General features: G+C 35.5%; 1 protein-coding gene and 1 long non-coding RNA gene across 2 annotated transcripts; both read left to right on the top strand.

Annotated features, from left to right (window-relative positions):
• Positions 1-1747: 1747 nt before the first annotated feature.
• LOC135126011 (probable cytochrome P450 49a1) lies at positions 1748-4541 on the top strand. The gene is made up of 8 exons (XM_064051798.1): positions 1748-1784; positions 1833-2444; positions 3121-3197; positions 3244-3445; positions 3580-3748; positions 3798-4046; positions 4102-4314; positions 4365-4541. The coding sequence occupies exons 2-8, from the start codon at positions 1840-1842 to the stop codon at positions 4473-4475; spliced, it is 1626 nt and encodes a 541-aa protein (XP_063907868.1). The 5' UTR covers positions 1748-1784; positions 1833-1839; the 3' UTR covers positions 4476-4541.
• Positions 4542-14663: 10122 nt separating this feature from the next.
• Positions 14664-15235, top strand: LOC135126010 (uncharacterized). Its single transcript, XR_010279990.1, has 2 exons — positions 14664-14937; positions 14997-15235. It is a non-coding gene; the product is annotated as an uncharacterized LOC135126010 (long non-coding RNA).
• Positions 15236-15301: the final 66 nt, after the last annotated feature.

Genomic DNA, 15301 nt, shown 5'->3' with positions numbered 1-15301 from the left:
ATTTCGTTCTTACTATCCTTTTGCGTCCTTTTTCGTTCTTTTTCGTGGTTATTATCCTTTTTCGTCCTTTTCGTCCTTTTCGTCCTTTTTTGTCCTTATTACCCTTTTTCGTCCTTTTCGTCCTTTTTCGTCCTATCAAAAGCGAAATGGGTGGGGTTAGTTTTACCTTTCTGTCTAGATTTCACTGTTTATCAATATAAAACCTCCTTTTAGTCCAATAAAATCACTGATAAGTTAGAAAACCGGGTGGGTGGGAGGGGCCACTTTTTTTAAGCGAAGATTCGACTACTTGACAAAATAAAATTCGACCTTCATCTAATCAAAAAAGCCAATGAAAATCAAAAGTGGAAATGGGTGGGGTTAATTTTACCTTTTTGTCCAGATTCCACTGTTTATCAATTTACAATCCACTTTTTGTCCAATAAAATGAGTGGTCAGAAAGGAAAGCGGGTGGGTGGGAGGGGCCACTTTGAATTTTTTTAAGCGTTTATTGGACCACTTGACGAACTAAAATAAAATTTTCATCTCGGAGAAAATAAAATAAGCCAATTAAATTCAAAAACGGAGCTGGGTGGAGTTAGTTTTACACTTTTTTGTCTAGATTCCACTAGTTATCAATAGAAAATACACAATAAATAGAATAAGCCAATGAAATGCAGACGCAAGTGGGTGGGGTTAATTTTACGTTTTAGTTTATTTAGTTCGTCAATATAAAATCAATTTTTCGTGTCACAGCCAATAAGATAAGATAAGATTTTTTGTTTTTTTTGACAAAAAATGTAGTCTAAATTTTAATTCTAAAATAAGGAATAATTTTTCAAATTTGCACAATACCGAACTTTTGCTTCGGTTCGGTATAATTTTCAATACCAATATTTCTAAAATCGTAACTATCAAGAACACGTTATATTCTTGAAATCGGCACGTCGAAATCTATTTCCAAAATTTTTTTGTGATTTTTAGGAATTTTTTTTCAAAATAAAAATTTTTTAGTATTTTCTCTTATGAAAATGTCGGCATTTTTCAACCTTCGTGACACCTTAATCAAAGGCATTTTTTTGTAGATTTCGACCTCCGGAAGTTATTTTCGAATCGTCTATTGAAATATGACAGGTTTTTGGATTTTGAAAAAAAATTGAATTTCATATATTTCTAAAATTTTGTCCCCGAACAATAAACAGGCTAGATTTTTTTAAAATAAACACATCGAACTCTATATCTCCGAATTTTTTTGGAATTTTTGGCGACGTTTTCCAAATAAAATGTTTTCAAAATCGAAAAATGGCTTTGTATGTGATTTTCTCACTTTGCTACTTACCATTCAGCAATATTGAAAGACGATTTCCAACACTACTAAAAAATCGACCCATAAATCTCCAACTTTGCATCAGTTCAATATTCATGCAAATCAGCTAATTAGCACCTCAATGCTAACACCCGATGAGACAATAATTTCCACGCTACTTAACATTTTATGTCTGCCATAAACCACCACCTTAACAATTCCATCTACATATTAAACGCCAAATGTAGGGCACCAGGAAGAGACCTTTCTTGGGAGAATATTTCGATGACGCAACCCAGTTCACGGCTTGATAGGCTCGGCAAAGATCTTGCCGTTACATAACCCCCTGTATATGTCTCGCCCACTCTGACTGAAGCATTGCAAAAGTTCTAAAAGCGTTCCCCCCCTCAACACAACCGAGTTTATAAAGATAAGCAAAAGCAACCACCCGGAGTAGTTTCAAGACCATGCTGTAGGATTAGTGTCGCAATTTAATAAAGTAAGTAAATCGTAGCCCTAAACTACCCCTAAATTACGCTTTTGTAAGGGAGAAAATGTCGGTTTCGCGAAAACTGTTGGCTTCCAATAAGAGGGTCCTGGTGGTGGCACAGAGATGCTATGGTACAGATCGCCCTTATTCGACTGCTTTGGGTATAATGCCTGGAATGTTCGACGAGGTTCCTGTGGTGGAGAGGGTCGAAAGGGTCGACAGTGTCCCTAAACCTTATAGTGCCGTTCCGGGACCTAAAGAGCTGCCCTTTATTGGAAACGCGTGGCGCTTCGCGCCCATCATAGGCCAGTATAAAATCCAGGAACTGGATAAGGTCATGTGGTCGCTGAACAAGGAGTACGGAAGGATCGTCAAAGTGGGGGGTTTGATAGGGCATCCGGATCTCCTGTTTGTGTTCAATGGCGACGACATCGAGAAGGTTTTCAGGATGGAGGAAACCATGCCCCATCGACCCTCCATGCCGTCCTTACACTACTATAAACAAATCCTGAAGAAGGACTTCTTCGACGGAAACGCAGGAGTTATAGGGGTGCATGGCCCGAAATGGGACGAATTCAGGAAGAAAGTCCAACACGCGCTGCTCCCGCCCCACATAGCCAAAAACTATGTCGAACCGCTCGATGTCATAGCCGGCGATTTTTTACACCGGTAAGTGATTTCCGGATTATTATCTCAAATATGTAATTATCGGTCGAAGTATCTGGTACGGTCCTGGGGGTATTGCATAATACCAAATAGCGTTCCGTGACCCACTTGTGGTAAAAGTAGAGTTTTATAAGACTTCAGGTGGTTCCTGCGTCTGAGAAAACTTGCTTATCACAACAAACCATAAATCTGTCGATTTTACAATCCAGGAAATGATTTCAATCTGCGCGGATTATGTTAATAAGGAACCTGAAGGAGCATTGTTTTGTTTGGGTAATGAACACCACGAACGGATTTGTTTAAAATTTCTTCCGTGTTTCTAAATTAGCTCGAACGCTATTTTGTTTATAAAATGCGATTACGTGATATCCTGTGACAGATTAATAAGGATTTTTTGTTTCGTGGTTCCCAGGCGGTACTGGAAAAATTTGTGTTATTATGTCATGTATGTTAATCGAGCCACAACAAGGAAGACTAAACAGATTTATGGAATTGTAAGTGTGCAGCTTGTGTTTTTATGTAATAACAACTTATTAGATAATTTCGAAATAAATGAAAATTGTACATGTGGTACGAGTGGAGTGGCTGAGGTGATGACCTGTGAAAGCACCTGTATTGAAATTCAAGTGTCAAAGGAATCAAGATCACATTTTTTTTTAAATTTGCATTTTTTTTTCAGAATGGAAGAAATGCTCGACGCGAACCACGAGCTTCCCGACCACTTCCTCATGGAAATCTACAAATGGGCTCTGGAATGTAAGTTTCACTCCAGACTCCACCCTTCCTGATTTACCTGTTTCAGCCGTGGCTAGAGTCTCCCTCGACACCCGTCTCGGGTGCCTCGAGCCCAACCTACCCCCGCACTCGCAGTCCCAAAAAATCATCAACTCCATCAACACCTTTTTCTGGAACGTGGCCGAAGTGGAGCTCAAAATGCCCGTTTGGAGGGTGTACAAGAACAAATCCTTCAGGAAATACATCGGCGCTTTGGAGGATTTCAGAACGTAAGTATTACGCGAACCGCTAACCTAGATAATGAGACGGCTCACTTTCGATTTCTAACGTGAAAGTTGACTTTGAACTTGACTGCAAGCAAGGTGAATGGAATCACTCTTCCTTGTTATTAAATAATTTGTAGGTTGTGCTTGCAACACATCAACAAGTCAATGGAGAAGATGGAGGGCAAAAATTTCGACGAGATTAAGGAGAAGGACGTTTCGATTGTGGAGAGGATATTGTTGAAGACCAACAATCCCAAACTGGCGGCGGTTCTAGCTCTGGATTTGTTGCTAGTGGGGGTGGACACGGTAAGTTTTAGTCACTGTAGCCACAGTCGAACAAAGGGCGGAATTTTAGACCTCGATAGCCGCCGCCTCCACGCTCTACCAGTTGTCGCAGAATCCAGACAAGCAGCAGAAACTCTTCGAAGAACTGCGGCAGCTTTTGCCTGAAAACGACTCCAAAGTTAACGTGTCCATCATCGATAAAACCCCCTATCTGAAAGCTTGTGTTAGAGAGACCCTCCGGATGTACCCCGTGATCATCGGAAACGGGCGAAGTCTTCAGCAGGACACAGTTCTCGCCGGGTATCACGTACCAAAGGGGGTAACTAAAACTGACATAGCCAAAACTGTTTATATTTTTTATTTTTGGGTTTCAGACTCACGTTATTTTCCCACACTTGGTGGTGAGTAACAGCGAGGAATATTTTGACAAACCGGAGCGCTTTCTTCCGGAAAGGTGGCTCAAGACCCATGGTTGTCCTGTCAAACACAAAACGCACCCATTTGTGAGTTTGCCCTTTGGGTATGGTCGGAGGTCTTGTCTTGGCAGGCGGTTTGCTGAAGCCGAGTTACAAATTTTGCTGGCAAAGGTTTGTGTTTCGAGGGGTGTATTTAAAATTGTAATAGTTGAAATTTTCAGATCTTTAGAAAATATAAAGTTGAGTATAATTATGGACCCTTGTCTTATAAAATAACGCCTACGTATGTACCTGAGCAACCTCTGAAGTTTAGACTGACGGAACGAACTTAAGGCCAAATTCAGATTTTTGTAGTTTTAAGGATAGGTAAATAATAGGTTGTGATTATTCTTTTTTGCAATAAAAATATTTCTAACGTTTTTAAAAGTGTGTTTTTCTGTCCTGTTCCACACAACTTAAATATGTTCAATAAACACATTTGGAAAACACCGAGTGACTATAACGTCTGTGATTTTTTTTGTTCGGTTGGCTACATATTTAAAATTTTGTGATGGAGCTTCTGATTGCCAGATTGAAATTTATGACAGCTGTCATTTCAAAACACGTGACGATTGTCTTCGTCTTCTCACTTTTCCGTACGGATGGTCTTTTTGTTTTTTATTGCCTTTTAAATGTAATTCTCACTGGTGGGCGGGGCTATTGCTTGCTTAAAAAACTGTAGCCCCACCCACCCATCCTTATTCCATTTTGATGACCCTTTTATTGGCTCTGAGATGGAAGTTGGATTTAAACTGACAAATAATTGAATCTATAGCAACTATTTTTTTTATTTCAACACTTATTCGAAAAACGATCTCCTCGTCAACCTTTACATAAAAATATAAAAAAAATATTTAAAATAGACACAATGTAGTACAATTTAGCACCGCCCTTGTCTCTGAGCCAATGAAACGATATTTTAAAGTGGAGCTTGAGTGAATGGGAGGAGCATCAGTAATATTGCTTTTTTAATGTAATTCTCACGTCATATTTTTATCTAATACCAATTTAATACTTCCTAGATACCTTTGTTAGATTAATACTTTCTAGATACCTTTTTTACGATTTATCAATTTTTTTGCCAAAGATATAACATATTTGCCTAAGATTCTATAAGATAATAATATTTCCATTAATTAACAGTATTAAGATCAGTTACCAGAATCAAGAAGTGGGCGGGTGGGCGGGGCTATTGCTTAGTTAAAAGACTAGCCCCACCCACCCACCCTTATTCCAATTTGGTCACACTTTTTATTGGCTTTGAAATAGAAGTTGGATTTAAATTGACAAATAAACTAATTTTTAGAGAACTATTTTTTTTTTATTTTAATACTTATTCGAAAAACGACCTTGCCACCAACGTTTACATAGAAATATATAAAAAATCATTTAAAGTAGACACAATGTAATACAATTTAGCGCCGCCCTTGTCTCCGAGTCAATGAAACGATATTTTAAGGTGGAGCTTGAGTGAATGGGAGGAGCATCAGTAATGTTGTCTTTTAAATGTAATTCTCACATGTGATAATTTTATCTAATACCAGCTTAATACTTTCTAGATACCTTGTTTACGATTTATCAATTTTTTTGCCAACGATATAACATATTTGTCTCAGATTCTAATTAGTCACTAGAATCAAGAGAAGGGCGGGTGGGCGGGGCTATTGCTTACTTAAAAGAGTGTAGCCCCACCCACCCACCCTTATTCCATTTTGATGACCCTTTTTATTGGCTCTGAGATGAAAGTTGGATTTAAATTGACAAATAATTGAATCTATACACAACTATTTTTTTTTTAATTTTGACACTTATTCGAAAAACTATCTTGCCACCAACGTTTACATAGACATATTTAAAAAAATCATTTAAAGTAGACACAATTGATCGCCGCCCTTGCCTCCGGGCCAATGAGACGATATTTTAAGGTGGAGCTTGAGTGGGTGGGAGGAGCATCAGAAATGTTGCCTCTTAAATGTAATCTCACATTTGATATTTTCATTTAATACCACCTTAATTCTTTCTAGATACCTTGTTTAGTATTTATCAATTTTTTGCCAACAGTATAACATATTTGTCTAAGATTCTAGTAAGATAATAATGTTTCTATTAATTGACAGTATTAAGATCAGTCACTAAAATCAAGAGGTGGGCGGGTGGGCGGGGCTATTGCTTGATAGAAAGCCTAGAGCCCCACCCACCCACCCTTATTCCTTCTGATGACCCTTTTTATTGGCTTTGAGTTGGAAGTTGGATTTAAATTGACAAATAATTGAATTTATAGAAAACTATTTTTTTAAATTTTGACACTTATTTAGAAAAACTATCTTGCCACCACCGTTTACATAGAAATATTTAAAAAATCATTTAAAGTAGTTACAATGTAGTACAATTTAGCGCCGCCCTTGCCTCCTAGCCAATGAAACGATATTTTAAGGTGGAGCTTGAGTGAATAGGAGGAGCGTCAGTAATATTGCTTTTTAAAGGTAATTCTCACATTTGATATATTTTTTTTAAAACCAGCTTAATACTTTCTAGATACCTTGTTTACGATGTATCAATTTTTTTGCCAACGATATAACATATTTGTCTCAGATTCTAATTAGTCACTAGAATCAAGAGAAGGGCGGGTGGGCGGGGCTATTGCTTACTTAAAAGAGTGTAGCCCCACCCACCCACCCTTATTCCATTTTGATGACCCTTTTTATTGGCTTTGAGATGAAAGTTGGATTTAAATTGACACATAATTGAATTTATAGAAAACTATTTTTTTTAATTTTGACACTTATTCGAAAAACTATCTTGCCACCAACGTTTACATAGACATATTTAAAAAAATCATTTAAAGTAGACACAATTGATCGCCGCCCTTGCCTCCAGGCCAATGAGACGATATTTTAAGGTGGAGCTTGAGTGGGTGGGAGGAGCATCAGAAATGTTGCCTCTTAAATGTAATCTCACATTTGATATTTTCATTTAATACCACCTTAATTCTTTCTAGATACCTTGTTTAGTATTTATCAATTTTTTCCCAACAGTATAACATATTTGTCTAAGATTCTAGTAAGACAATAATGTTTCTATTAATTGACAGTATTAAGATCAGTCACTAAAATCAAGAGGTGGGCGGGTGGGCGGGGCTATTGCTTGATAGAAAGCCTAGAGCCCCACCCACCCACCCTTATTCCTTCTGATGACCCTTTTTATTGGTTTTGAGTTGGAAGTTGGATTTAAATTGACAAATAATTGAATTTATAGAAAACTATTTTTTTAAATTTTGACACTTATTTAGAAAAACTATCTTGCCACCAACGTTTACATAGAAATATTTAAAAAATCATTTAAAGTAGTTACAATGTAGTACAATTTAGCGCCGCCCTTGTCTCCGAGCCAATGAAACGATATTTTAAGGTGGAGCTTGAGTGAATAGGAGGAGCGTCAGTAATATTGCTTTTTAAAGGTAATTCTCACATTTGATATATATTTTTTAAATCCAGCTTAATACTTTCTAGATACCTTGTTTACGATATATCAATTTTTTTGCCAAAGATATAACATATTTGTACAGGATTCCAATAAGATAATAATGTTCCCATTAGTTAACAGAATTAAGATTAGTCACTAGAATCAAGAGGTGGGTGGGTGGGCGGGGCTATTGCTTCTTTATAAGAGGATAGCCCCGCCCACCCACCCTTATCACATTTTGATGACCCGTTTTATTGACTCTGAGATCGAAGTTGGATTTAAATTGACAAATAATTGAATCTATAGAGAACTATTGTTTTTTTTTATTTTAACACCTATTCGAAAAACGGCCTTGCCACCAAAGTTTACATAGCAATATTAAAAAAAAAATCATTTAAAGGACACACAATGTGTACAATTTAGCGCCGTCCTTGTCTCCGAGCCAATGAAACGATATTTTAAGGTGGAGCTTGAGTGAATGGGAGGAGCATCAGTAATATTGCATTTTAAATGTAATTCTCACATGTCATATTTTTATTTAATAGCAGCTTAATACTTTCTAGATACCTTGTTTACGATTTATCAATTTTTTTGCCAAAGATATAACATATTTGTACAAGATTCCAATAAGATAATAATGTTTCCATTAGTTAACAGTATTAATATCAGTTACTAGAATCAAGAGGTGGGTGGGTGGGCGGAACTATTGCTTGGTTAAAAGACTAGCCCCACCCACCCACCCTTATTCCATTTTGGTGACCCTTTTTATTGGCTTTGAAATAAAAGTTGGATTTAAACTGACAAATAAATGAATTTTTAGAGAACTATTTTTTTTAATTTTAACACTTATTCGAAAAACAACTTTACTACCAACGTTTACTTAGAAATACATAAAAAATCATTTAAAGTAGACACAATGTAGTATAATTTAACGCCGCCCTTGTCTCCGAGCCACTGAAACGATAATTTAAGGTGGAGCTTGAGTGAGTGGGATGAACATTATTAATGTTGCCTTTTAAATGTGATTATCACATTTTATATTTTAATTTAATACCACCTTAATTCTTTCTAGATACCTTGTTTACTATTTATCAATTTTTTGCCAACAGTATCACATATTTGTCTAAGATTCTAGTAATATAATAATGTTTTTACTAATTAAGAGTGTTAAAATCAGTCACTAGACAAGAAGTGGGTGGGTGGGCGGGGCTATAGCTTGCTTAACAGATTGTAGTCCCACCCACCCACCCTTATTCTATTATGATGATCTTTTTATTGGCTCTGAGACAGAAGTTGTATTTAAATTGACAAATAATTGAATCTATATAGAACTGTTTTTTTTAACAAAATTTTAACACTTATTCGAACAACGACCTTGCCACCAACGTTTTCATAGAAATATTAAAAAAAAATCATATAAAGTAGACACCATGTAGTATTTCTCTAACCGCCGCCCTTGCCTCCGAGCCAATGAAACGATATTTTAAGGTGGATCTTGAGTGAGTGGGAGGAGCATCAGTAATATTGCTTTTTAAAGGTAATTCTAAAATGTGATATTTTGACTTAATACCACTTTAGTTCTTTCTAGATACCTTGTTTGCGATTTATCCTTTTTTTTAATCAACGTTATAACATATTTGTCTAAGATTTTAATAAGACAGTAATGTTTCTATTAATTAACAGTATTAAAGTCAGCCACTATAATCAAGAGTTGGGCGGGTGGGAGGGGCTATTGCTTGATAGAAAGATTGGAACCCCACCCACCCACCCGTATTCCATTTTGATGAACCTTTTTATTGGCTTTGAAATAGAAGTTGGATTTAAATTGACAAATAAATGAATTTTTAGAGAACTATTTTTTTAAATTTTAACACTTATTCGAAAAACAACTTTACTACCAACGTTTACTTAGAAATACATAAAAAATCATTTAAAGTAGACACAATGTAGTATAATTTAGCGCCGCCCTTGTCTCCGAGCCAATGAAACGATATTTTAAGGTGGAGCTTGAGTGAATGGGAGGAGCATCAGTAATGTTGTCTTTTAAATGTAATTCTTACATGTGATAATTTTATCTAATACCAGCTTAATACTTTCTAGATACCTTGTTTACGATTTATCATTTTTTTTGCCAACGATATAACATATTTGTCTCAGATTCTAATTAGTCACTAGAATCAAGAGAAGGGCGGGTGGGCGGGGCTATTGCTTACTTAAAAGAGTGTAGCCCCACCCACCCACCCTTATTCTATTTAGATGACCCTTTTTATTGGCTCTGAGATGAAAGTTGGATTTAAATTGACAAATAATTGAATCTATACACAACTATTTTTTTTTTAATTTTGACACTTATTCGAAAAACTATCTTGCCACCAACGTTTACATAGACATATTTAAAAAAATCATTTAAAGTAGACACAATTGATCGCCGCCCTTGCCTCCGGGCCAATGAGACGATATTTTAAGGTGGAGCTTGAGTGGGTGGGAGGAGCATCAGAAATGTTGCCTCTTAAATGTAATCTCACATTTGATATTTTCATTTAATACCACCTTAATTCTTTCTAGATACCTTGTTTAGTATTTATCAATTTTTTGCCAACAGTATAACATATTTGTCTAAGATTCTAGTAAGACAATAATGTTTCTATTAATTGACAGTATTAAGATCAGTCACTAAAATCAAGAGGTGGGCGGGTGGGCGGGGCTATTGCTTGATAGAAAGCCTAGAGCCCCACCCACCCACCCTTATTCCTTCTGATGACCCTTTTTATTGGCTTTGAGTTGGAAGTTGGATTTAAATTGACAAATAATTGAATTTATAGAAAACTATTTTTTTAAATTTTGACACTTATTTAGAAAAACTATCTTGCCACCAACGTTTACATAGAAATATTTAAAAAATCATTTAAAGTAGTTACAATGTAGTACAATTTAGCGCCGCCCTTGTTTCCTAGCCAATGAAACGATATTTTAAGGTGGAGCTTGAGTGAATAGGAGGAGCGTCAGTAATATTGCTTTTTAAAGGTAATTCTCACATTTGATATATTTTTTTAAAACCAGCTTAATACTTTCTAGAAACCTTGTTTACGATGTATCAATTTTTTTGCCAAAGATATAACATATTTGTACAGGATTCCAATAAGATAATAATGTTCCCATTAATTAACAGAATTAAGATTAGTCACTAGAATCAAGAGGTGGGTGGGTGGGCGGGGCTATTGCTTCTTTATAAGAGGATAGCCCCACCCACCCACCCTTATCACATTTTGATGACCCGTTTTATTGATTCTGAGATCGAAGTTGGATTTAAATTGACAAATAATTGAATCTATAGAGAACTATTGTTTTTTTTTATTTTAACACCTATTCGAAAAACGGCCTTGCCACCAACGTTTACATAGCAATATTAAAAAAAATCATTTAAAAGACACACAATGTGTACAATTTAGCGCCGTCCTTGTCTCCGAGCCAATGAAACGATATTTTAAGGTGGAGCTTGAGTGAGTGGGAGGAGCATCAGTAATATTGCTTTTTAAAGGTAATTCTCAATTGTGATATTTTGACTTAATACCACTTTAGTTCTTTCTAGATACCTCGTTTGCGATTTATCCTTTTTTTTACCAACGTTATAACATATTTGTCTAAGATTTTAATAAGACAGTAATGTTTTATTAATTAATTAACAGTATTAAAATCAGCCACTATAATCAAGAGATGGGCGGGTGGGCGGGGCTATTGCTTGATAGAAAGATTGGAGCCCCACCCACCCACCCGTATTCCATTTTGATGGCCCTTTTTATTGGCTTTGAAATAGAAGTTGGATTTAAATTGACAAATAAATTAATTTTTAGAGAACTATTTTTTTTTTTATTTTAACACTTATTCGAAAAACGACCTTGCCACCAACGTTTACATAGAAACATTAAAAAAATCATTTAAAGTAGGCACAATGTAGTACAATTTAGCGCCGCCCTTGTCTCCGAAGCAATGAAACGATATTTTAAGGTGGAGCTTGAGTGAGTGGGAGGAGCATGAGTAATGTTACCTTTTAAATGTAATTCTCACATTTGGTATGCTTATTTCATACCAGCTTAATACTTTCTAGATACTTTGCTTACGATTTATCATTTTTAGTCATTAGAACCAAAAGGTGGGTGGGCGGTCGGGGCTATTGCTTGTTTATAAGAGGGTAGCCCCACCCACCCTTATTCCATTTTGATGACCCTTTTTATTGGCTCTAAGATGGAAGTTGGATTTAAACTGACAAATAATTGAATTTATAGAGAATATTTTTTTTTAATTTTAACATTTATGCGAAAAATAACTTTGCCACCAACGTTTACTTAGAAATACATACATAAAAAATCATTTAAAGTAGACACAATGTAGTACAGTTTAGCGCCGCCCTTGTCTAAGAGCCAATGAAACAATATTTTAAGGTGGAGCTTAAGTGGGTGGGAGGAGCATCAGTAATGTTGCCTTTTAAATATAATTTTCACATTTGATATGTTTATTTAATACCAGCTTAATTCTTTCTAGATACCTTGTTTACGATTTATCAATTTTTTTGCCAACGGTATAACATATTTGTCTAAGATTCTAATAAAACAATAATGTTCCCATTAATTAACAGAATTAAGATCATTCACTAGAATCAAGAGGTGGGTGGGCGGGCGGGGCTATTGCTAATTTATAAAAGGATAGGCCCACCCACCCACCCTTGTTACATTTTGATGACCCTTTTTATTGGCTCTGAGATCGAAATTGGATTTAAATTGACAAACAATTGGATCTATAAAGGACTATTGTTTTTTTTTTAACACCTATTCGAAAAACGGCCTTGCCACCAACGTTTACATAGCAATATTAAAAAAAATCATTTAAAGTACATACAATGTAGTACAATTTAGCGCCGCCCTTGTCTCCGAGCCAATGAAACGATATTTTAAGGTGGAGCTAGAGTAAATGGGAGGAGCATCAGTCATATTGCTTTTTAAAGGTAATTCTCACATTTGATATATTTTTTTAATACCAGCTTAATACTTTCTAGATACCTCGTTTACGAATTATCAATTTTTTATACCAACAGTATAACATATTTGCTTATGATTCGAATAAGACAATAATGTTTCTATTAATTAAGAGTATTAAAATCAGGCACTACAATCGAGAGGTGGGTGGGTGGGCGGGGTTATTGCTTGATAGAAAGACTGGAGCCCCACTCACCCACCCCTATTCCATTTTGATGACTCTTTTTATTGGCTTTGAGTTGGAAATTGGATTTAAATTGAAAATTGACAAATAATTACAAATAATAATTGAATCAGAAATAAGATCAGTCACTAGAATCGAGAGGTGGGTGGGTGGGCGGGGCTATTGCTTGAGAGAAAGACTGGAGCCCCGCCCACCCACCCTTATTCCATTTTGATGACCCTTTTTATTGGCTTTGAATTGGAAGTTGGATTTAAATTGACAAATAATTGAATTTATAGAGAACAATTTTTTTTTAAATTTTGACACTTATTCGAAAAACTATTTTGCCACCAACGTTTACATAGATATATTAAAAAAAAATCATTTTAAAGTAAACACAATTTACCGCCGTCCTTGCCTCCGGGCCAATGAAATGATATTTTAAGGTGGAACTTGAGTGGGTGGGAGGAGCATCTGTAATGTTGCTTTTTAAATGTAATTATCACATTTGATATTTTCTTAAAAGATTGTAGCCCCACCCACCTACCCGTATTCCCTTTTGATGACCCTTTCTATTGGCTCTGAGATGGAAGTTGGGTTTAAATTGACAAACAATTGAATCTATAGAAAACATTTTTTTTTTTTATTTTAGCACTTATTCGAAAAACGACCTTGCCACCAACGTTTATATAGAAATATTAAAAAAGTTAGTTAAAATAGACACATTGTAGTAGAATTTAGCGCCTCCCTGATCTCCGAGCCAATGAAACGATATTTTAAGGTGGAGCTTGAGTGAGTGGGAGGAGCATCAGTAATGTTGCATTTTTTGTAATTCTCAGATTTGATATTTTTATTTAATACCAATTTAATACTTTCTAGGTACTTTGTTTACGGCTTGCCAATTTTTTTGCCAATGGTGTAACGTGTTTGCCTAAGATTCTATAAGATAATTGTGTTTCCATTAAGTAACAGTATTAAGATCAGTCACCAGAAACAAGAGGTGGGCGGGTGGGCGGGGCTATTGCTTTCTTATAAGTGTGTAATAATATGCGCAGTCTTTTTTTATAACAAGAAACTTAAAACATGTTTAAAATAGTAAATTGTTGTAGCGAAATATAAATGTTGCAATTATGCTCCGCCCCTCGGTATGACAACAAATACAAAATTCAACACAATTGAGATTGGGGCGGTTATAGGTAGGGCTTAATCTTTGGCTCTTTTTACTTAATACACGTAGTTTTTGTTTGAACAACACGATTACTTAAGAACATGTTTCACATCGTAATTTCTTCGAAAAAAATGAGGATTGCCATTAAGCTCCGCCCCCATGCGCACGACGAATAAAAAAAATCATCACAATTGAGATGGGGTGGGTGGGCGGGGCAGTCTTTTTTTCATAACAAGAAACTTAAAACATGAATTAAATAATGATTTTAATTTTATGATGTAACAGTAAATTTAAAAAAACAATGAAAAAAAAAACAAAAATTTGTTTCAGTCATTAATAGTCGCTGGATAAAAACGTGTTCATTAAAATAAAAATAAACTAATACAATAATTGTAAACATTGTGACCGATTTATTGTTAAGCGTGCTGCGAATAAACGTGGGGAATTACAATTTGCAGGTATTAAACTCTGTTCTGTGTACAGAAGTTGCGTCATGGATTATCTCAGTGACTTTACAAGCCAGAGTTCATTGCTATGGGTATAAAAAAATCCCCGCGGTCAAACAAACGTAAACATAAATAAGTAAGAGTACAGTTAAAGGTTCATGTTTTTTTCTGGAAAGGAAGGAAGGAAAAATTTTCGTTTAAATAAATGTTACCTTAAAAAAAATCAAAGAAAATTTTTTATTCACTTTTGTTTCAAAAAGTCCCTCTCGTCACAATTTTTCAGATAGATATGCGTAAATCCCCCAGTTTTAAACCGTGGCATATAAATCACGTCCGAATTTGTTGTTTCTCAGACTAAGTTTGCATCCAGCTTGACTGTTGTCTACAAGATGAAGGCCCTAGTAAAAATTCTGTCTGTAATACTTCTTGTGAACATCATTTTGGGTGTTGTAAATGCTATTCCGGTCGATGAAAACTACGAAACGGGTAAGTTTATTTACCTTTTATTTATATAAAGTGAAAGGTTTATGGGTGACTATTTTTAGAAGCTTTGATACGAAGACTGAGACCCAAAAGAGGAGAAAAAACTTGTCACATTCTTAACAGATCGGGAAAGCCAATCACAGAATCTCAGTGCGATTTAGTTTGCTGGGAACAGAGTTACGAAGTTGGAAGATGTAAGGGTAATGCTTGTTATTGCAGCCCCACATAATGTATTAGAGTTAGTCTTAGAAATAAATTGTAAATTAAGTTGAAGGAGTTTAATAAACAATAATTATATAAATTCCTTTTTACTTCCCGAGCGTAAGCAAAGGAAGTATTGTAATCAGTCCGTCGGCCGACTCTCTAC

Source organism: Zophobas morio, unplaced genomic scaffold (genome assembly GCF_036711695.1).
Source record: "Zophobas morio isolate AGI-343-1 ecotype UQ-CSIRO unplaced genomic scaffold, CSIRO_AGI_Zmor_V1 ptg000010l, whole genome shotgun sequence".
Lineage (NCBI taxonomy): Eukaryota > Metazoa > Arthropoda > Insecta > Coleoptera > Tenebrionidae > Zophobas > Zophobas morio.
The sequence above is the reverse complement of the archived record's forward strand: the minus strand, read 5'-3'. Positions and strand labels throughout refer to the sequence as shown.

What these genes read in the sequence shown, in the direction of transcription:
- LOC135126011 (XM_064051798.1), top strand. Translation starts at nt 1,840, where the DNA reads ATGTCGGTTTCGCGAAAACTGTTGGCTTCCAATAAGAGGGTCCTGGTG. An exon ending in CTACAAATGGGCTCTGGAAT is followed by an intron (nt 3,198 to 3,243) that starts GTAAGTTTCACT and finishes TACCTGTTTCAG; the next exon opens with CCGTGGCTAGAGTCTCCCTC. An exon ending in TGCTAGTGGGGGTGGACACG is followed by an intron (nt 3,749 to 3,797) that starts GTAAGTTTTAGT and finishes GCGGAATTTTAG; the next exon opens with ACCTCGATAGCCGCCGCCTC.